Consider the following 23,683-nt stretch of genomic DNA (forward strand, 5'->3'; position numbering starts at 1 on the left):
TATGGGTTTTTTAAAAATTAATCCAACAATTGTGTATATGTATTCAGAAGAATACACTGACAGGCTTGCTACTGATACAAAACCACAGCGCGACCAAGACTAGAGCGTGTAGATTTCATTTGTAAATAATTAAATCCACTGTTTATTTTTGTTTAATGCAATCCAGATGAAATAAATATTACTAATTAATTTAAACACAAAACAGTTAATAGATACAGATTTAAGGCAATGGTGTAGGTAATTTAGTCATGGTTCTTATTCTAACTTATAAACATAATTATTCTTTTATTGTCTTTACAGTGAAATTGTTAAATCCCTAGAGCTTGGGAAAGAGAGAACAGAACACACAAAGAAAATAAAAGAGGAAGAGGCATTAAAAAAAAAAAAAAGCTTCAGTGCAGAAGAAACAGCCTCATAGTCTTGTGCCAGTATGGTAAATTTTAGTAACTTAATTCATGCATTATAAGATTTAAAAATAAATATTTTCCAAAGATAATTAAGTGAATAGTAAAAAGGATGGAAAATTTTATGATTAATCTACTTTCAAAATAGAAATTTGGAATATACAGAAGATAAAGATTATACTGTTAATGATGTTAAAAATAATCAAAAAAATATGGTTCCTGCTCTAGTATTTTTGAACTACTTCAGTTATGTCCTAACTCATTTATATATTGAAAACCAGGTAATATTGTTTATAACAGTATTTCTGAGTTACAAAGGAAAAAAAAAAAAAAAAGAAATTAAATGAAATTTCTGCTTGCTAAGCTTATAAAAACTGGAAGAAGCAAATTATTTAATGAAGTTACAGGCCTAGGGGTTTCCCCCTGTTTATTTTGAAAGCATTATTTTGTCAAAAAACCTAATTTTTATGTATTTCTCCTTTTAAAGTTAGAGTTGCAAAACAATAAAGCAATTTGATGGTTGGAAATGCTATAATTTTTCAATCTATTTAAAATTATATGCCTTTTTTAAAAACTTTTTTAAAAATGTTTTTTAAAGCATAGACTCATTCTCTTTTCAAACCAAACAGAAATAATAAGCTGTTCAGCGAGAATAAACATATATTATTTAGAAAGGACTTCAGATTATATATTCTTAAAGAGTGTAACTGGTTTGATTTATTGTAGTATTTTAAACAATACATATTTTTAAGAATATGAAGTAATGGACATGTGTTAGAGAACAGAGGAGAATGAGTGAGAATCATCTGGACAAGTGGGTATCTTTTAGCAAGGCAGGTGCCTGAGAGAAGGCAAACTTTCATTACCTGTGTGGAAAGCCCTCTGTATCTTCTCCAGGGAAGCCAACAGAGACATAGAGCAGTTTCTTTGCCTCTTGAGGAAACATGAGGGATGCAGCAAGCATACCTGTGAGCACTAGCTGAATAAAAAACAGCTGTGGAATTAAATGTCTTCATCCTGGGACACCTGTATTTCATCTTGTAACAAAGTCTTGCCTTTAAAACTTTTAATAGCTGTTCTCTGAAAGAGCTTCAAGACAGAAAGTTTAACCTGTCTCATAGTCTTCATGGCCTTGCCATCTTACTCCGTAACGTGTCATTTCAACCAAAGCAAATTTCCATGTTTGGTTGGAAGTAGCAATGCCCAAATCCAGACTTCTGTAATGTCAGATATCATTTTACCTGTTCGATGTGCTCTCACAGGAACCACAAAGCTTCATTCTTGTAATAAAGTGTCCTGGTTTGGGCTGAAATAGAGTTAATATTCCTTTTCAGGGACTAGATGAGTGCTGTGTTTTGGATTTAGCTTTGGGTTTTGTATGAGAAGAATGCTGATAGCACACTGATGTTTTCAGCTGCTACTGAGACTTCAAGGACTCTCCGACTCCCCATGTCCTGCCCATGCTCAAGGGCACAGGGAGCAGGGAGGGAGCACGGCCAGAGCACCTGACCCAAACTGGCCAGTGAAATATTCCATATCATGGAATGTCATGCTCACTGTATAGAGGAGGGGTGGTCGGGAAGGGGCTCTCTCTCTCTCTCACTTCTGGGATTGCGATTGTGGGATCTTGGTACTTTGGGATCGCTAGCCGGGAGCGGGCTGGGTATTGATCAAGTGGGTGGTGAGCAATTACATTGTGCGTTGCCCGTTTATATTTTCCTATTACTGTCATTGTTCTCAGTTTATTACCATTATTAAACTGTTCCCATCTCAGCCTGCGAGTCTCCCTTTACCCTCCAGTTCCCTCCCCCATTACCAGGTGTGTGGGGGGGAAGGGTGGGTGATCGGCTGCAGGGTGGTTGGCTGCTGACCAGGCTCAAACCACGACATAAAGGATGAGCAAGTATGGGTACACTTTTTCTTTAAACATTCACAGCAGTGATAAGGATGCCCTCCTTACCTGATGGTCCATGATGTTTCCCCTCTGTAGTTCTACTAAAATTAGTTTTACGTCACTAGTATATCCCTATGTCCATTTCTTATCCTATTTTATGGCCCATAAGAAGCCTTCCTTTGAATTCATGTGTCTTAGCCTGGTTTTTAAATAAAATTGCTGCCATACAAATGGTTTCACAAGAAATGGAGGTGTACATGATATTAATGACATAGGCTGAGTGAAAAAAAAATACCTAGGAACCATTTTAACTCACTCCAAACTTGGTTCTCTATAATTAAAAAAGATTGGACTCTGTGAGTACTTGGGTAGGAGACTTTAAAAAAAAGACTATTCAAAAGAAAAGCTTATGAAAAAATCCCATTTTTTTATACTACCATTTAGCACTACCGCTGCCCCATGATGTTGTCTGGAGTCTTACCATCCTTATTTCTGTAATATCTAATGGGATACTTATGTGATAAAACATGAGTAAATGGAATATTAATAGGAGAAGAGGTCAGATCAGATTTAATTTCAGAGACTACTTCCACTACCTTAGCAGAATGAGATTGCACAGAACGTTTTTTTCTACAAAGGTCTTACATGTGGTACTCCTACCTACTCCAAACTTCAAAAATATCAGTTAAGTGGGGGTCATGATTGAAAGAGTGGAAGTGTTCACAAACATGAACACAATGAGAAAGCAAAACCACAGAATTTACAGCAGTGTTTTTTTTCCTATTTGGGCATGCTAACTGGATTTGCTAACATACATCATACCATATAAAATGGTAATTGGATATCTGGGATGTATAAAACAAACACCCTTTTGTATCACTATGACCTGAAAAGGGAATTGTTATAGAGTCAAGAGAAAAATTAGGATTGTACTGTATAAAAGAGGCAATATATACTTATATTTTTAATCTCTGTCTCATCATTTATTAATGCCATGCAAGGTTATAATTTCATAGAGAAGTTATTGACTTCCTTCTTTATTTTTTCACCCTTTTGTGATAAAATGCTAATCTTCAGTACTTTACAATAAATTATCAGAGTGAAGTAGTTTCATAAATTAATTCTTATTCTTCATTTCATGTGTGTCCAAGTATAAATGCAGTAGCAGGTTGGCAATGACCAAGACAAACCATACCACTGTGTGACTTTTTAAATCCTGGTGGACACAGACATCTGGATGTTGTAATTTTCACTATGCCTAAAATTCATCACATAAGAGATAAAGATTGTCTCCACTCTGGCCTTAAGCAGCACATCACTGACAAAAGTTTGTCCAATTAGTTTATGCTGTGGAAAAGACTTGAGACCTATAGCAGGTTTAAGTTGTCTTTTTGGCTGCACGTTTAGAAAATATAGTGAGAGTCAAAGTTGATTGTTTAATTAAAATAACATTTTTTTTTTTAACTGTAGTCCAGGAACTCTATGAACAAGGGCATCTATATGTTTTTCCCAGGTTTGTCTTTCACTATGTATGAATTATTTTGCTCACATTCAAACAAACGTGTCACAGAAGGCTCAAATTTAACACAAACTCACTCTCTCAGGATAGGTTTCACTGTAAGGACTAAGATTTAAGAAGGTTGGTTACTTCCCACCCCTGCTAGCCTTCCCTCTCCCCTCAAAAAAAAAAGCCTAAGTGTATTTTACAATCAGAAGACTTTGTTTTCCTCCTTAAAGGATACTAGCAAACACATAGGATACTGTAACTTCCCAAAGCTGACTACTATTGAAATGATTGACCCAGTGGTCAAGGTTATGGATGAGGAAAAAGTGTTTGCATCTAAGGAGCCTATAGAAATATGAGTAACTCTTTGGAGTCCTGCAGGACATGTAGAGAACCCTGTACCCACTTGTCACTACTTTAAAGCCTAAAATGTAGTAGATGAGGATGCAGATTTAGTTTGAGAGAAATAAGAGTACCTTTCCATCTCTACTACATATGAAAACACCATTCTGGACTTTGCTTCCCCTCCAAGTTATTTTTCTTTAGCTATTGCCACTGATGAAGAACACCAGAGTGAGCACTGAATGGTGCCAGTTTGGTATCACAGAGTTTATTTCCTTAGGGTTAGGCCAGTGAAATCAGCAGTCTAACAAAGAGACACAGTTCACTTAGCAGTGCTAGATGATTACCTGGGATGGAGGAAATTATTTAATGGACAGTTTGTAAATGTACTAGTATGCATTGTTAGTCATAGTCTGCTTGTAGGAAACATTATGATGTGATAATTAGTCAATAATATACTTGATCAGTAAGGTAAGAAGACAATGTTTCTCCATCCATTTGGTGTATGCCTCATGAATTTATGCTTGGATTCTTGCATACTGTTGGCTCAGAGGCTTTTTGCATTCTTGTCAGTTACTTTTGTGGTGCTCGCTGAAAGACAACTGGAAGGGGTATGTACATAAGGTGAGGGCACAAATTAATGTGAAAATGCATCTGCTATGTTTGCCTCAGGACTTTGAAACAACTTTTGTTATCTTTTATGGCAAAGAGATCCTGAATCTGTATTCTTTAATTCTAGCAGACAATATACTGTCTGCAAGACCTTCTAATGAGTGGGACAGGCATCAAACTTAATCACTGCACTGTATCAATTTATCATTTATGTAATCTATGTCTATTTTTCATGGGTTACCCTCTGCCACCTAAAATACTCTCTTCACTTCACAGATGTGATAAATGGAACAAGCCCCTGATCTATCTTTGCAGATTGAAGTATACCATTAAAAGTCTGGTGATTGCTCGGATCAAAATTATCTTGTTGATTACATGGAGTTGAACAGTCTTTTGCTTTTAATTTAATATTTTCATTTTTATTTCTATTATTTCTTCTTGCCCTGTATAGACTATCAAATTTTAAAGAGATACGGCTACATGCAGTTTTGAGAATATTACTATTAGGTCTTTTGTGATTTTTTTTACCAAAGAAGTTGTAATAATATCAAGTTATATAAGTGAATAGCAATTATAATGCATAGATAACTAATAATACTCAAAAATTATGGCCACCCGGCATTTTTTTTTTCCTATCTCAGAGATAATGACTTTCTGAAACAATGAATCAAATTAAAAGAACATTTATAAATAACAGTAAGATTTTAAGAATGCAGTTTTTCTATATTTTACATTTTACTGACAGGTAGGTGTCTGTTCTGCCTTCCAGAAGACCATGCAAATAAATAGGCAAAAAAAAAAAACCCAGACAGCTCTTATGGGACACATTGCACTTGCTGGCTGAGTTAGAATTACAGTTCCTAGTGAGATAAATGGGTCCTGTATTTGAAATGTCTTAATGACCAACTGCTTGACAATATATTTCTTAAATCTGGCAGATTTGTGGAGCTTCCTTTCATTTTGTCAGATGTTTATATTCTGTCTTTGAAATTTTAACTAAAGCCTTACATTTACAGAGGCATTTGCCTCTGTCCTCTAAACTGCTTCACATTAAAATTAATTTTGAAACCACTCCCCCTGGGTCATAACTAGAAGATGTGAGAAAAAAAGAACTAGTGGTTAGGTCTAACCTAAGGGCAATGAAACGACCTTCCTTCCATTGCAGAGTCAAGGGATAAGCAATGTGCAGTTATGCTGCCTTGCTGCCTTTCACTGCTTCCCATTGAAAGTGCATTCAGAAGTAACTTGTGTGGAGAGATAGAATTTCTCTGAAGAGTAGAATGACTAGAGAGGTCATGAAAAATAGGAAGAAGATGTAAAAAAAAAAAAAAAAACACCAACAAACTAGAGCATATGCTTTAACTTCTAGGAACTTTTGTTAAACACATAAATCAGGAAGTCTGAGTAAGTAAGAAGTTCTCCAGTATGATGAAGGTGTGCTTGGAATAACAGGAACCCACTGAGACCACCCTAAACACAGCCACTAGGCCTCTGATGAAATAAGAGTACAAACAGAGCTGCTCCACAGTTCCAGTGGAGCCTGTGTGTGCAGGGGGATGCCCTGCACCTCCAGCCATCCTCCATACATCTATTTTTCCTCTTAATTTGCTACTGAGAGGAAAGACATGGTGAAAAGGGACGTTCACTTTGCACATGGAAAGTCCTCCTTCGGAAATCACAATCTGTTTTAAGATCATTTTTTATTGTTTGCATAGTAGAGAATGCTTCAGCAGATAAGGGAACCCAGCCAACACATTCTGTAACTGTTGTGTCAGCCAGTCTGCTAACCATGAGGACTGCCAGATTTTAAACATTTTTTGTTTCATTTTCTCTTCTCACCTTAAAGAAAATAAAGTCAAAAAAAGTGGATCTGCTTGTCTTTATTAAAAAAACAAAAAACCAAAAAAACCCAACAAATCCAAACAACACCCAACCACCCCACAGTAATCATAATTTTATTCAACACAGTTTTTGTAATTTCATATTGAATAGAATGGAGGGAAACGAGCACAGCTGTGGGTGGAATCGTGTTGCAAGACCTTGTGTGTATACCAGAGTATCCCCTGGGTTGTATGTAAAGGCTATAACACATTAGTTTTCAATTGGGTTTGTGGGGGTGTCTTGGTTTTCTGTGGGTTTTTTCCTTATGTATTCTTCTTATGTGACCTCCTTGGAACATATCTGCATTTTAAGTACTGTACGTTATATCAATTTTTGGAAATAACAGTACACACTATTTTCTTCTGAAGTGACATTCATAGCTCAAAGTTCCTGAAAATCATTCCACTCTCACTTCTCTTTACTTTAAAATGCTGAGTTATTTGTTTCTTTTTCAATATCAGTGCAAGTACTTCTTTTTGATAACTTAACAATTACTTGCACAGTAAGATACGTTTTGTAAACAGTCAGGCTCTCAAATCTGTTTAAAAAGGATGTTGCTGGCCAGGGTGCTGGGAATGCAGAACAAATTATAGTTAAGTTTAAAGACATATTTGCAGTTACAGCTGAACAGTGCTGAGGTATTAGTATGTTGATCTTTCATTTCTGCTCATGATGAAACAAGGTCAAATCGTATTCCAGCTGTTCATTTTGCTATTCAAGATGATGGACCATCAATGCTTTCTCTGAAAATTCAAAACAGATATTAGCATGCATGATAAGTTGGAAAGAGATCTCTTACAAGGAATTACTCTTTTCAAACATTAAATGAAAGGCTGAAAATTCTGGACAGATTTATAATAAAGAATGAATTTGATAATACTACATTACAGGTTTATATTTAATATTAATTAAGTTTTTTAGGAATTTACTCAGATCACCTGGTCAGACTGCAGGGAGTCTGTGTAGTTGGTGACCCATCATGATGGGATTCCTGTCAGCTGTCCATTGCCTGTGTTCTTAGTGGTTCTAGGTTGTTGATTTGAATAGTGGCAATATTATTATTACTGTAGCTAAAATGAAAATGTGCATCTCTCTAAATTGACCGCTACAATCTCGCCACTCTGACTAGATCTGAGCTACAATTTTAAAGCCTTTTTTTTTTTTTTTGGTAGTCATAAATTCTCTGTTCCAGTTTTCCAGAAAGTTAAGTGGAATGAATGCTTGCATGAAAATAAAGTGATAGTTGGGAAGTTGAAAAACTAGAATTTTTGATGTGAAAACAGAGAGAAGGACTAAGATTGAAAACAACAACTTTTATTACACCCTTTCTCCCTCCTTTTTTATCCAATTCCCTTCCTTCCAAATTCCATTTTTATGAGTGAGTACGGGTTTTTTTTCAGAGTATTCTTGCTTACCACAGTTCTTTATGTAAGAAGAATCCCAGACTCAGTTCAAAATAATAATCCTCTCCAATAAACTATCGTTTTTCTTTTCATATTTGATTCTGACATTTCTCTCTTGCTTGCACTAAGATGCTAATGAATTATGCATTTTTAATTTTCAAAATAGTACACCTAGGTTAATGCTGGAATCAAGCCTGAAATGCATAGAATTAAGATTCATAATAGACTAGACAGTGGATTTAAGACAGAAAATGGAAAAGCTGTAGGGGAAGCCTACTTGAATGATCAAAGGAATGAAGCATCCATATTAGAATAGGTGCCTGAAAGAGCATTACTTTTTTTGGCCTAACAACATGAAAGAGAAAAAAGATACAATTGCTTTTTGTAAATACATGAATGACATATTAAGAAAAAATCCAAAGGATATTGCTGACAGAAGACCAAATGTTTCTAAAATGCTCGCAAGTATATTTAGGTTGTAAACTAGAGGACCGTTCCTGACTATTAAAAGTGTTCTGCAACAGTTTTTCAGTAGGTATGGCAAGGGTTTGGGCTTCCTTATGAAACAGATGATATAGCATGCTTGGCTAAAATAGATGAGGACTGGATATGATGAAATTATCTGAAGAACGGGCATCTAAATCTCAAATCTGGCAGAACTGCTAACAGAGTAAAAGGAACACTCAAAAACTTGTCTGTTGCTGGTATTTTTGAAGAATTTTACCTCCTACTGACAGGAAGTAATCATCTAAGGAAAAAAGCTAGCAGATGCTTGTCAAGCAGAGAACACTGAACTAAGTTTATATTTCTCTTCTGACACACAGTCTCAGTGGATAAAGACAAAACAGTATATCTGAACAAAACTCATTTAACGATACAGCACAGACAATTCATGGAAATAGCAATGCCTTGTTAGCAGTATACTATAGTACACTGTATAGTATAACATACTATACTATACTGCCTCATTAGCAGTATAGAATAAGGGAGTACATTTTTTTCATATCAAGCAGACTCACAGAGATGAATGTACTGATACAAGGACTCAATATGAAAACAAGCATAATTCATGTATTTAGTAATGACCTAGAGGATGGTGTTAACTGAACAATAATTAACTTTGGTAATGAGAAAAATACAGCGGTACAGCAAATATGAAATGTTCAATGTGCACATGATCTTATTTTTCTCATGTTGTTCTGATCTATGTGCTAGATAAAAGTTAAATATAAACTGCCTTGCTATAATTATTATTTTTCCTTGTAATCTATTTTTTTTTGTCTACAGAAAAATCAAAGTAAGCTATACCAGATATCTGATGCCAGAGAAAAGGCCATGTAGAAGAAATTTCAGGAGTGTGATTTTTGATTCAATACTCTAGGTTTAAAATATTGTATAGTTATTTTCTGCTCTTGTGACTTCATACAATTTAAGTAAATACAATTCTATTATATTCTACTACCTCAGAATCATGAATGCTTCTCTACTTATTTTTTTGTCCTAGTTAAAAAAAAAAAAAAAAAAAAAAGAAAAGCATGAACACTTATCAAAGCTGCTCTAGACAAACACTCCTAATGGTAAGGAATGGGAACTAGTTTTTGCTTAGCTCTTTTTCCTGAGTACTTTTTCATATTTTGAGTTACAAAAACTGAGGAAGAGAAGCTAGATGGAGTTTCCATCCTTTCTGCCTGGGGCAGTTGCATGCAGGAATAACTTCAGAAGAAAGCTTGGAAGAGAGAGTTAACTAAAAATCAAAGAAAATCACTGGAAGAGTAAATTTTCTCATTTAGTTATATATAAAAAAACATATATATGTGATAGCTTTTGCTGCCAGCTTATTTAAAATTCAGCTTTAAAGGGGAAAATTAAACCAATAAATGTACTTGAAGTGTTTATGAAATCTATATAGACAATCTTCATGTGACCTTACATTTGGAACAACAAGAATGAAAATAAATTTTGTGAAAAGAATTAAGTAAATTCTGAAATTGACTGAAAATTAAATCCACTGAAATGATTTCATACTACAAAAATGTAGGCTGGAGCCTTCTTGATTGGTGAAGATACTTACAACTCTCTTGTCAGGTCCAAGACAGAAAAGAGTCCCTGCTAGAAAAGGAATGCATCATTTATCTGTTTTATTTCTACATATAACTTTACATACATGTCTAGCCTATCCCAGCTCAGCTTTGAAGAGTCATTCCTATAATAAAAATGTAGTGTATTCAAGGTAATTTGCGGTAGAGCATATCCCACGTTAGTGAGAAATTACAAGCCTTCTACACCTAGCTGAATTCAAGTTTCTCAAATTGTCCTTTAATTTAATTTTGTTCTATCTTGCTTTAAGACCTATTGCTGGAGTATGTTGTGAAAAGAGAATAAATTTCAAACCCAAACTTTATCACAAAAAGCTAAAGCTCATCTATTATCAATGATTGATGTTCAAATGGCAAATTAGATGCAGAATGGTACTTGAAGAACACAAATAACATATGAAGGGCATAGCTCTGCTCGAATGGGTCCGGAGGAGGGACACAAAGATGGTCAGAGGACTGGAACACCTCTCCTATGAAGAAAGGTAGAGAGAGTTTGGGTTGTTTAGCCTGGAAAAGAGAAGGCTTTGGGGGGACTTTATAGTGGCCTTTCAATACTTAAAGGGAGCCTGCAGGAAAGATGTGGAGGGACCCTTTACAAGGGCATGTAGTGATAGGACAAGGGGTAATGGCTTTAAACTGAAATCAGGTAGATTTAGATTAGAGATAAGGAAGAAATTCTTCACTATGAAGGTGGAGAGACCCTGGCACAGGTTGCCCAGAACAGCTGTGGCTGCCCCCTCCCTGGAAGGGTTCAAGACCAGATTGGATGGGGATTGGAGCAACCTGGTCTGGGGGAAGGTGTCCCTGCCCATGGCAGGGGGGTTGGAAATAGATGATCTTGAAGGTCCCTTCCAATCCAAACCATTCTATGATTCTCTGAAGTATAAGTTGAAAACTACTGGACAGAGAAAACTAAATTTTTCCTCCTCTTCAAGGTGAAAATCCCTTTAGGGAATAGAAAAAGAACAGACTGTAAATAGTTTATTAATTGATTCCTCAGTCTAATGCAAAGGAGCACTGATGCTGGCAAGTCAGCATGCAGTCAACAGAGTCAGTTTACTGTAGCCCAGCATTTGGAGACATTAACCATTGGAAATATTGATGTAGAAGAACAGAGGTCAGTATATAACCTGCTGTTTACGAAATGCATGGTAGACTGAATAGGACAAGACGCTGTCTTCAGGATTTTTCCGTTCTGGAAAAGAAACAAACCAGCATTAAGTACTGAATTTGTAGTAAATTTAAAAACTTGGAGACACTTATGAAAAAGCCTAAATATATAGATTGCTAGGTTTAAATTCTCTTCTCTCTTCACTTCAAAATGATTTTTAGAATCTTTCCCCCTTTGCATCTACTGTCACTTCTAACCTGAGCTAAAATGCACTGATACTTCTGGAGCCATAATCCAACCCTGTGTTTGGCAGACAGCTACTCAGCTGGTGCCTAATCCCATCACAATGAGTTTTCACCAGCTCAGTCCCACAAAGCATAACTTCTGACTTTGAGGTATGAGCAGAACCTAAATCTTACTCCACCACACACATTCCACTAGAATTTAGATATCAGATGCTCCTCTGCTGTCTCTTATTTGAGGCCCAATGTGGTAAGTATATTCAGAGCACGCTGACTTCTGTAAATCCTGTTCTACAGGTTCCTAATCCTCTACGTGATGCAATGGACAGGGTAACTAAAACACTTAATTCTAGATTATTAGTTCCATTGGAAAAAACACTTAAGTCTTCAGATCATTTTGCAAAACTATCCTTTTGCTTTATCATTTTTAGGCTATTAGTCCAAGAAATAGCCTTTGTCAGTTTTGCAAACAGTATTTTATTAACATTACTTTGAAATGTAATATGTTAAAAATTTATTCTAATTTCTTATATAATAACTTCAAACTAGATGTAACTTTTGAATACCTATCTTCTGCTGAGTTTTCTTTTTTCAGTTATTAATCTTAGAATTAGAAATACTTACATCTCTGTTTTTAACATTTATTGTTTCTTAAAGAGACTATACACCGAAGTGGTAATAATTCAGTCTACTAGCATATGTTATAGATGGTCCATGAGTTATCAGCTCTCATCCAGTATGTAAGCGCATTGTCCTGGGCAATTTTGTATATCAAGCAAACTACATTGCTAGTTTTATCATCCAAAATCAGTTAGCCTTCAGCAAAAGGATTCTATCTTCATATTTTGCTCTGTCTTCATCTGCTCTACATGATGCTACAAGCTAATGAATACAGAGGCTTGCTGGTCCTGCTTGCTGCTTTTTCTCTTCATCTATGCTATTTATAAAATTGTCACATCTTTCAAACTTAATATTCCTCTTAATCTTTTCATGCCTTTTTCATACCTTCCCACAGGTACCATCTCATGTGCTTCCATGTGATCCTGTGTTTGTTCTTCAAGAGTGTAATTCCTCATATGAGAAGTGTTCATTTTTAGGCTACTATTTAGGCTCAGTATCTACATGAAACCAAAGATTTTGGATCTAAAAGACAAGAAAGCAGTATCTAGTGCCAACTGACTGATGGAGAGAGGGATCCCTTATCAAAGGGGGAGAGGGGACAACTGTTTAATTTATTTATTTTTTTAAATTTGTGGCATAACAAAGTTATTTTGAAAATATTTCTTAAGGTACTAACTAGTTACAGCTGTATAGTTACTGTGTTAATCACTTTGCTCTAGTTAATAATGTAAGCTGAAGTTATACTAACTTTTGGGACTATGGTGTTATATTAACTGTGTAATATGATAACTGTTAATGAGAAATTTATAACAAACTTTTTTCAGTCTTATTAAAATGAACATATTACCTACATACACAATGCATATGGGAGGATACTGTGATTCCCTGGATGTCGTAAATTTTGGGAGAGACTTTCACCGATGGTATGGCAGCAGCACCTGTTGCTGCTGGCAACTCTTATTTGAACTCCACTGCCTTCTGCTATTGTGGAGCTGCACTTCCACTTCAGGATGTCAGTATGCAGGTGACCTCTGAGAGAATTGCAGAAGCACAATATTTATGTAATACCCTCTGTGTTTAATCTTAGTAAGTCACTGTAATATAACTTCAACCATTTGATACTAGTTGAAGTTCTGCACTCTTTGGGGACAGTTATTTTGCAACTGTGCAATGCCAGTTATAACAGCAGTACTGACTGCACATTTTCCTATTAAAACTCCTCATATTAGGTGAAGTGGAAAATCATATTACAATTGACTGAACACAAGTATTGGGCTTGTGTTCTTTCAAAAGCATAACAATTGCATGAACAGAAAAGCAATTCTTTTTTTGCATTCATCTAAAATACTATCCTTCTCTTTCTGGAAGGAGGAAAAAGGAAGAAATTCCTTGCCTCTATAGATCAATACTTCCATGACTTAGTTTTTGAAAACTTACTATTGCTGGGTTACATGTTGCTATAGGTAGTACTCTTCTAAGGTAAAAGTCATTACAGTAAATTACCATACAAGGAATCAAGTCAGATAAGAAATGTATCTTGATCCTGCAATATGGGGAGAGAGGGGAGAGAGAAAATAGGGGTTTTTTCTTGTTTGGGTTTTTGGTTTGTGTTTTTATTTTCAAATTCCTGGTTAATTATTTTTCCAGGAATTTAAAGTAAGTGCTGTTGTAATTAGGTCCTTGGCAAACTCCTGAAAAAATGCTGCTGCTGATTTGACTGCTATAAGAAAACACAAGTAGAAATCAAATCCAGGGTTTCCCAGAGTCTTGCAGAGCATTTTTTTTTTTTTACTCTAAAATAATTCAAATAGTCTAAACTTTTCTACTGATATTTTTTTTAACCCATCATCAATTAAAGATGGTCTTACTCAATATACAAAACCCCTCAAATCTGTAGGGTATTATAACCTTCAGTGTGGTTGCTGCCTGAGAATAAGGCTCAATATTATTATATCCTGGCACTTGTACATTTTATGTTCTCTTATGTTTTTTAAATTGCCAATGCCTCATCTAAATGTCTTATGCTATAGAATATGGCTTTAACCTTGAGCTCACTGTATCTGAAGAAAATGCTGTCATTGAATTTTAAGTGAGTATGGACTCCGTATTTATGGATAAGCTTATGGTACAAATTGTCATCTCTCTAAATTGCTAAGCAGCATTTGTTTAAGATAAATCTGATAGCCTTCATGCAACAAAATCACAGAAAAGAAATAAATTTTCTAATTACTAATAAATCTCTGACTCATTGCAGTGAGGTCAGGATTCAGTCGTAGACACACGTGTTTGACCTTTAATACAGTTCAAAGCTGGCCTTTTCAATTTCAGGGGTTCTTCTTAAATATTCTTATTCAGCCAGTAACAAACCTGTTTGAGAATTTCTAAACATAAAGGGTTTTTCCTGTTAAACACCAAAAGTCTCTTCTTTTGCATGTAGTAACACCTTATCAGATGTATGCAGAAATCCAGTTAAAGTAAAAATTAGCAGTTGCCTGTAGTGCCAATGATGGTAATTTAATTTTATATATTCTGTACGTAGGATGCAGAGCTAGCATGCAAAAAACAAGTTCGAATCTTCTAAAAACACAACTAGGCTTAAAGCAACCATTATAATGATTTGAAATTCTTTTAAACTAAAAACAAGAAAAGTACTAATGAAAACTAGAAATTCTCTTGAAAGATACGTTACTGAATACCAAAAGCCATTATTCCATAAACATAAGTTACACAATAAATTGCAACAAGTCATTTAATTTAGATGTGGTGATAAAGCATTTTTCACAATGAATGTGCTTTTAAATATAGTATAAAACATGGTGGTGTGGTTTGAGCCTGGTCAGCAGCCAAACACCATGCAATCGCTCACTCCTCCCTTCTCTTCCAGTGATGAGAAGGGACAAATGAGCCAAGCTTGGGATTCAAGATAGGACCAGGAGGGGCAAATCACCCATTATGGTCACTAGAAAAAGGCAGACTCATTAGGGGAAGAAAAAAAATAAGAACATAGATCTATTACAGACACTAACAACAACACTTAACAGAGGAGGACAGTGAGAAGCATTGCCACATCTTGAGAACACCTTTCCCTCACCCCTCCCTTCTTCCCAGGCTCAGCTCTGCTCCCGATATCTCTACCTCCTCCCCCAGTGGCGCAGGGGCAGGGAATGGGGGGTGCAGTCAGTGGTGCCGCTTCGTCCATCTTTGGTGGGGGGAAGCTTCTGGAACTTCTTCCCCCTGTTCGATCATGGTCCCCCTCTCACAGGAGACAGTTCTCCACAAACTTAGTCCAATGTGAGTTCCTCCCATGGGCCGCAGCGTTCCCCACACTGCTCCATTGTGGGTCACCAGCTTCCTCCGACTGGATTCTCTCCCACGGCTGCAGCCCTTCCCGAGCTGCTCCGGCGTGGGACTCCGCCGCATGCTGCAATCCTCCCAGCGCTGAGTTACAGCAGCGGGGCTACCTTTTCCCACAAGACCCTGGCCTTCTTTGGGCACAGAACCTTGATCAACCAGGCAAAACACAGGCCATAAATCAGTGTCTGCTCCACCGCAGATCTTCATGGGTGGCAGGGGGGGCTGCCCTGCCGTCTCCCCACAGGATACAGGGGGGTCTCTGCTCCGGCACACCTCCCCCCTCCTTTCTTCCTCCGTTCCTCCACTGACCTTGGTGTTCACGCAGATGCAGCAACTCCTCCTCACAAGTCCCACTGCACGTCACCACGTCCTTTCTTAAATACATTATCGCAGAGGCACAGCTGATTGGCTCAGTTTTGGTGCAGAGGTGGAGCTGACTTGGAGGCTGGAGAGCATCAAGAAGCTTCTCATGGGGGGCCACCCCTATATCCCCCTCCCCTGCTACCAAAAAAACCCACCTCTCACTCAAACCCAGGACGCATGGCAATTAAATGTGAGTGAATATAAAGTTACAAGGTAAACACAAGTTCTTAATGAGGAAAACTAAATGCATACCAATGGCCACTACAATAAAAGAAACAATTAATTAAGTTTCCTTAAGTCCTATATTCAGATCATGATAGAGACCCCTGTCAGTTCATTTTGTGAAGGTTTGGCTTTTATAGCTTAACTGGTGGAAACATCAATGTAACTTGCTGAGCACTGCCTGACAGACATGGGACAATACAACTGTATTCAGGACCTAGCACCTTTGACACTATGAAACACAAATGTGACCTTGCCTTTAGGCACTGGCTGCACCAGAGTACAGTATCCCATGCAGGTGGCATAGGATATTACATCCAAAGCTTTCAGAGTTAATGCCAAAGAGCTAAAGATTTTCATGTAGGTGGGATCTTGTAATGTTTCAATGACTTACCTCTGAAATGCTCAGCACAATGAAAGGACCCAGCAAAAACCAGTTCTGGGCAAACTATTGTACTTTATATGCATCATATGCATGCAGCAGCATAACAAAGTTAATAAGAGCTTTGCTTTGGTAACAGATAATTGACAATAAGATTAAGATGGTGAAGCTATAGATGGCAATGTAGAAAAAGTAGAAGGTTCTGCTCTGTATTTGGAACAATGTTGGATATTATAGCTGTAAAGAATGATATTGTGGACAGATAGAATAATCCCATATCCTTTGCTGTTTTAGAAAAACATTAAAAGCTTTAATTCGATATAATCACAACAGTAATATTCATTAAGAATGGAAAAGCCAGTTAAATACAGAATTGCACCTAGTCCCAGGACTGGCATCTGAGAGGTAGGACAGTATGATTGAAGAATGCGAAGAAAGAAGCCAAGAAACAACCAAATCTGATCAAAATAATTTCAGTGTAAGATGAAACCTGCCGTTCTGTCAGAAACACGTACAACAGGTTGACAGTGTGTGGATTATTGTAGACCTGGATTTTTGCAGACACTTTATTTAGTATCATTTTATACTTCACCTACTTAGCACAATATTGTATCTGTTAATGATATTTCATAATCCCTTTACATATGTCCTACTAATACTTACTGCAAGCTAGAAAAACATTCAATTGGATTAAAAATTCTTTCTGGCAGACCTTAAAATGGTGTCAAAGATGTGAGGTCACTGAACAGGCTACATAGATTTATCAGGAAATATATATTGGCCCAGGATTTTGATATTTTTCTCAGTAACTGAGTGGAAGTCAATCTTTACTGATTAGCTTTGATGATAACACAGCAAGACATGCTAAATTTGATGACAAGTTGCTGTTCAGTTGAAATCACTTCCGCAGCTAAATGTTTGCATCCAATGTCAGGCACTTGGATTTCTGGTTGGTGTATCAAAGTCATATAACCAGAGGAAACCAATTCTCAGATCTGTGGTTTAGATTTAATATTTCCAATATGACAAAGAAAAAGCAAAGCAGTATTTTGCACCTTCATTTTATAGCCAGAGGCAGACCTTGCTGGGCAGGCCCACACAAGTGCAGGTTGCCTACGAATCTGCTGTGATTGCAAAGTTCATGCACACTTAGTACTCCTTTGACCATTCAGCTTGTCTCATGTGTGATACGCTCCTGGAGTTGCTGTGACCATCAAAATATAGTTTGCATTTCAGGAGGAAAAGTGTGCATCTGTCCCAACCACCAAAACTGGTTCATATGAGCAAGGAAGAAAGTACTGTAAACTGTATAAGCTAACTGTAGTGCCATCTCAGAAAGAAAAAAAAAAATAAAATGCTGTGCTGTGTGCACAGGTCTGCACCAGAGTTACCAAGCAACTATAGTCAATGGGGTCTGGATCGGGAATGGGACTCAAGTATTGGGTTCTTTCTCTTCTTCTACCTTTCTGTTGTTATCTAGAGAGAGATTAAGATTTTAAAAGCTGTAATATAAGGAGAAGACTTAATGTGATATTTGGGAGGGGGTTTGTTTGTTTTTCTAGTGTGTATGTCCCTACTGTAATTCACTATAAGTTACTAAGTGTAGCAGAAAATAATTTGACATTAGCCCCTGGCCTATGGTGTTAACTCCTATCATCTATGAAGCTATAAATAAAATGAGATCATCCTATTCAGTTATTTTCAGATGGTATGTTCACTAATGATATCCCTATCCTCAGTAACAAGTCCCTTCAAAACACTGTACAAAATACTCAGGAAATGGACTACAAATAATAAATGCATGTTAAGCAAAGAACATTATTGCCTTTTTTGAAAGCACTGTGACTCAGCAAGATGGCAGAAGCAGCTAGTATATAACCTATACATGTAAATGCAAATTATAATGGGAACCTGAGTTAATGAGAATTTTGGAGTGGTTCCACCTGTGCAACAAAGTGGCTTTGAATGTCTAAGGTTGTCTTTCATTTGAACACAAACTAGGATAGAGTAAAGCTTTTAGAAAACTTGGAGCAAATGAAGACAGACAGAAACTGAAGGATTCATACACAAATCTTTCCTTGCCTTGTCCACTGTCCTGGCAAGTCAGTCCATTCATTTAGGCTTATCTTGAGGTGAAAAGCTTTTATGGGCCTCCTGAGTTGCCATGGTCTTTCATTACTCTGGGCTTCTCAAAATCCGTGTGGAAAGTTGGTGTTTCTGTCTGCCCTTTGTCACCACTCTCTACCTGGTCCTGCCCTGTAGGCTGTTGTTGTCTTCTCCTGTCCCAGCTCATACTGCAGAGAACCTCAAGGAGACTGTGATGTTTTCCCTTCAGGCACGGAGCAGCCCTGGGCAGAGCAAAGAAGCCACCTTCTTCATGGCTACCCAACAACCCCGTTAAACATGCCCAGCTGTCAAGCACTTATTCAGCAGACCCTGGATGAATAAGCAGCAATACAGCTACACAAATACTAAAAAGAAAAGCTTACCACCAGAGCAATTAGCTGTGAGCACTGCAAAAGAGTAATGTACTCAACTGTAATTTGCTTGATTTGCAGATTGTCTTCTCTGGCTTAAAGGGTATGAGTATTAAAGATACTGAAGAAATATTCATAAAAGGGTATATGCTGCAAGACAATATCTTTAGCTATGTAAAGGCTTTTGATACTGTTCCTCACAGCAATCATTTGAACTGTGAGACAAGCAGGTTCACATCATGCTGCATGATGAACTGGCTGAAGGGCAGGGCTCAAAGAGTTGTAGTGAATGGGCCTCAATTCTAGGGCCAGTTCTGTTCAATATATTTACCAATGACTTGGATGTAGGAGTTATATGCAGCATTAACAAGTTTACCGATGATACCAAACTGAGATGTACCGTTGACTCTCTTGAGGGACGAGAGTCCTTGCAGACAGATCCAGATAGACTGGAGTGTTGGGCAATCATCCTTGGCATGACATTTCACAAGAACAAATGCTGGACTCTGCACTTGGGAAGGAATAATGCTGGGCACAAGTACAAACTGGGAGAGAAGCAGCTGGAGCTCAGCCCCGCAGAAAGGTGTCCGGGGGTGCTGGGCGAGAGCAGGCTCAGTGTGAGCCAGCAGTGTGCCCTGGCAGCCCAGAGGGCAAACCTCTGCCTCCTGGGGTGCATCAAACACAGCGTAGCCAGCCGGTCAAAAGAGGTGATTATCCCACTGTATTCAGCGTTGGGGCGGCCTCACCTTGAGTGCTGTGGGTGGTTCTGGGCCCCATAATTTCAGAAGGATGTGAAGGTCCTTGAACGTGTCCAGGGGAGGGAAACAAAGCTGGTGGAAGGGCTGGAAGGCATGTCCTGTGAGGAGGGGCTGAGGACTTTGGGTTTGTCTGGTTTGAAGAAAAGGAGGCTGAGGGGTGACCTCATTGCTCTCTACAGCTTCCGGGGGGGGGGGGGGAAGTGGAGAGGGAGGTGCTGAGCTCTTCTCCCTGGGATCCAGTGACAGGATGCCTAGAAATGGCTCAGAGCTGTGCCATAGAGGGAAGTTCAGACTGGACATTAGGAAGCATTTCTTTACTGAAAGGGTGGTCAAATTCTGGACCTAGCTTCCTAGAGAGGTGGTCAATGCCCCAAGCCTGTCAGTGTTTAAGAGGCATTTGGACAATACCCTTAATAACTTGCTCTCACTTTTGTTCATCCCTGAAGTGGCCAGGCAGTCGGACTTGATGATCATTGTAGGTACCTTCCAACTGAACTATTCTATTCTATTCTAAATGGGTTTTTATGATAGTTTCATGAGTTATATCCACAAAACATATAGAGCAGCCTCTAACTTCTAACAGAGAAACCAAAAGGTTCTCCATCAAGCACTGCACTACTGCATCAGGTGCCCATGCCCAGGCAGTGGTAAAGGAGGCTGCAGGTGTGGCCTCTGTGAGGACATGCTGGCACTGCCCTATGACAGACAAAACAGATTCCATCCATCTCCAGTGGACCCACTGCAGGGCACAGCTAAGCCCCTCAGCCAAGATGGTGGTGACTGAGTAATAGCATATTTAAATAAGGGAAAAAGTGCTGCACAGCAGATGTGAGAGAGAGGAGTGAGAAAAATGTGGGAGAAAGAGTCCAGCAGACACCAAGTTCAGTGAAGAACGAGGGAGAGGAGGTACTTCTGGTGCTGGAGCAGAGATTCCCCTGCAGCCCCCAGAGAAGACCATGCTCATGCATACTGTCCACTTGCAGCCCGTAGAGGTCCATAGTGGAGCCCATAGAAGTCCACAGTGAAGCACATAGCCACTCTGCAGCCTGTGGAAGATCTCGTGCCAGAGCAGACAGAGATGCCCTGAAGGAAGCCACAGCCTGTGCAGCCTCCGGACCTAGGAGCCCACACTGGAGTAGGCTCCTGTAAGGACCTGAAGTCTGTGCAGAGAAGCCTGTGCAGGAGCAGGTTTCCTGGCAGGAACTGTTGCTTGTAGGGGACTCATGCTGGAGTAGTCCTTTGCTGAAGGACTGCACCCTGCGGAGAACATCCCACTGGAACAGTTCTTGAAGAGCTGCAACACATGGGAAGGACCCACTTTGAAGAAGTTCATGAAGGACTGTATCTTGTGGGAGGAACTCCATGCTGGAGCAGGGGGGAAGTTTGAGGAGGAAAGAGCAGCTGAGAGGAATGGTAGTGGACTGACCACAACCCCTATTCCCTGTCCCCCTACTCTGCTTGGTGCGGAGGAGCTGGAAGAGTTGGGAGTGAGGAAGTGAAGCTGAGACTGGGAAGAAGGGTTGGAGGGAAGTAGGTTTAGTTTTGTCTTTGTTTCTCACCATGTAACTCTATTTTTTAAATTGGCAATAAACCAAATTAATTTTCCCCATGTCCAGTCAGTTTTGCCCATGATGGTGACTCGTAAGTGATCTCCTTGTCTTTAATCTTGACCCATCAGCTTTGCCATCTTATTTTCTCCCCTGTCAAGTTGAGAAGGGGAGTGAGAGAGCAGCTACATGGGTGTCTGGCAGGAAGCCAAGGTCAACCCACCACAATTATCCTCCCCAAATCCAGACTAGAGCTATTTTTTTCGAACAGTTTTATCCCTATGAATAAGTTGCCTTCAACTTTTACTTGACCCTTGGGAAGCTGTGGAGCAAGTAACATTATAAAGGCAAGATCCTAATGGCACTTCCTGTCAGTGTGGGCTGCAAGGACAGGTGATTAGTGTGGCGACAAGTGCTATTTTCAGATCTTGTGAGAAATATATTGCTTGCGAACCAAAATCTGGGAAATACTGACATAATACTGTAAAAGTAAAAACAAAACAAAACAAAACAACCAAAAACCAACCAACCAACCAACCAAAAAAACAAACAAAAAAAAAAAAACACAAAAAAACAACCAAAAGAAAAACTACAAAACCAAAAAACCCAAATTCTAATAATTACTTTAAAATGCTGTCAAATCAAATTCAGTACAGATGAGCAAGGAGTATGCATTTATAACTTTCCATCAACATACTAATTAAGATTCAATTTTCTTATATTCTGGAGCCTTTCATGCTGATAGATCACAAGTTGTATGTCAAGAAATAATACAAGATTGTCTTAAGACTCAAAATAAATCTCTTCAAACTGGAAACTGTTCCCTTTTCATCTCCAAATTATTTCACACACTTTGCATCATGAAGTCTTCAGAACATTTAATCCTAATGAAGTTGAATCATTTTAGTCATTTTAAGACACTCCAGCGTTTTAGGATTTGTCTCAGAGATAGTGTTATTCAGGGAAGCACAACAGTTCTGAACACTTCTCCACTCTTCCCCTGCATGAGGTCCTAGTATTAAGATGTGGAATTAAATTAATTCCCAGCCCCCATTATGGGGGAAATGAGGTAAGTAAGGAGATCATAGGAAATGACTGGCAAGTTTTGTATCCCATTTCTTATTCTGTCTCAGCTTTCCTGTATGACTATAGGCTGTTTTAACCTGCCTGTGCCTCATATTCCCCTTCTGTGCATGTAGATAACAGGTTTTTTCCATTTCATGCTAATGTGAATATGAATTTATTTATCTTTAGAAGTCACTTTCTCCTATAAAAGACACACTTGCTGTGTACAGCTCCCTCAGTAAACAGAGAAAAGGCTCACATTATTTTTTTCCTTATTTCCTGTACTTTTGAAGCCATTGCTATTTCAGTGTAGGCTGAGACTTCCTTTCCAAGACACAGAAAAGCCCTCTGTCCTTCTATCACTTTTGGCTGTGACTGCCAGTGCTAACATCTAGGCTCTTCCTTAAGAAAAGCTGTTTGACAACTGAAGACTACAAGAAATAGAAGGGGAGGCTTATCTGCTCAATTAACTTCCATGAAGATAAGTATTAGGTAACTGCTACTGAGGAATCCATTTTCCAGTTCATTTATGCTGGTCCCAAAAGTGCCCCGTTGATGTGTATGAAAATTCTTAACAACTAAATATGAAAATTGTGTTATCTTAGGAACAGGCAAATCAAATGATCAATAAACAATTGATTGGAACAGCTGATTTGGGTAGAAAAATTAAAATGCTTTTGTTGATAAAAGATCCAAGTTTTGTGGCTTAATGGCTTCCTGGAGTGGTGTACCTGTAAGTGGTATGGCAGCTGAAATGGGCATGAGCAAACTGAAACAGTTGTAATTCACTGTTCTCTCAGATCAAAGCTCTAATTTTCAGCCTCTGATTTTAATTGTATTTAATTGAATTTAAATTAAATTTAGAGAAAACATTTTTTAAAAAAACCTTGAAATACTATTCCTCTTAGAAAAAAAATGCTTTGAATGTGAATTTCACATGTCTTGTGGAGGAAACACAAGATTACTTCGTGCATGCCCTACTACTGTATCTGAGGACTTGAAGAATCGTATGTAGGACTGACTTTCCCTTTCACCAGCACAGATTCCTGTGCAAGACTTACCTACCAATCACCCCGCAACTTGTACTGTACTATGTAGCCCATCTTAGTACTGACAATCCTATATCAACAAGTATCTAAACATGTTTAAGACAATGCAGAAAACAGGAAGATAAGGCAGGCTGAGTGCATCTTTCCTTTGATCTTAACTCTATGTTCCAGTTGTCTTCCCATCAAAACTACAGCTTCACTAGGATGTTCCTAATAGTCCCTCCATAATTTCTACCTCATTCAACATAACTACACTTCATGCAATTAATACAGTTTGATTTCATACACATAATTCCCAGCATCTACAGCCAGCTCCTGCACAGAAAGTGTCATGATACATTTGAGGCACCTGTTAA

The 23,683-nt window shown here is 38.2% G+C and overlaps 1 protein-coding gene across 1 annotated transcript in view; it reads left to right on the plus strand.

The window, feature by feature from the left end:
• LOC122152896 (insulin-degrading enzyme-like) overlaps nt 1-18,879 on the plus strand; it is a 63,309-nt gene extending 44,430 nt beyond the window's left edge. The window contains exon 8 of the mRNA XM_042788004.1: nt 18,694-18,879. Coding sequence (XP_042643938.1) covers nt 18,694-18,879 — 186 coding nt within the window. The remainder of the gene's footprint in view (nt 1-18,693) is intronic.
• The last annotated feature ends 4,804 nt before the right edge of the window (nt 18,880-23,683 follow it).

This window comes from Tyto alba, unplaced genomic scaffold, assembly GCF_018691265.1.
Source record: "Tyto alba isolate M040663 unplaced genomic scaffold, T.alba_DEE_v4.0 Super-Scaffold_13, whole genome shotgun sequence".
NCBI lineage: Eukaryota > Metazoa > Chordata > Aves > Strigiformes > Tytonidae > Tyto > Tyto alba.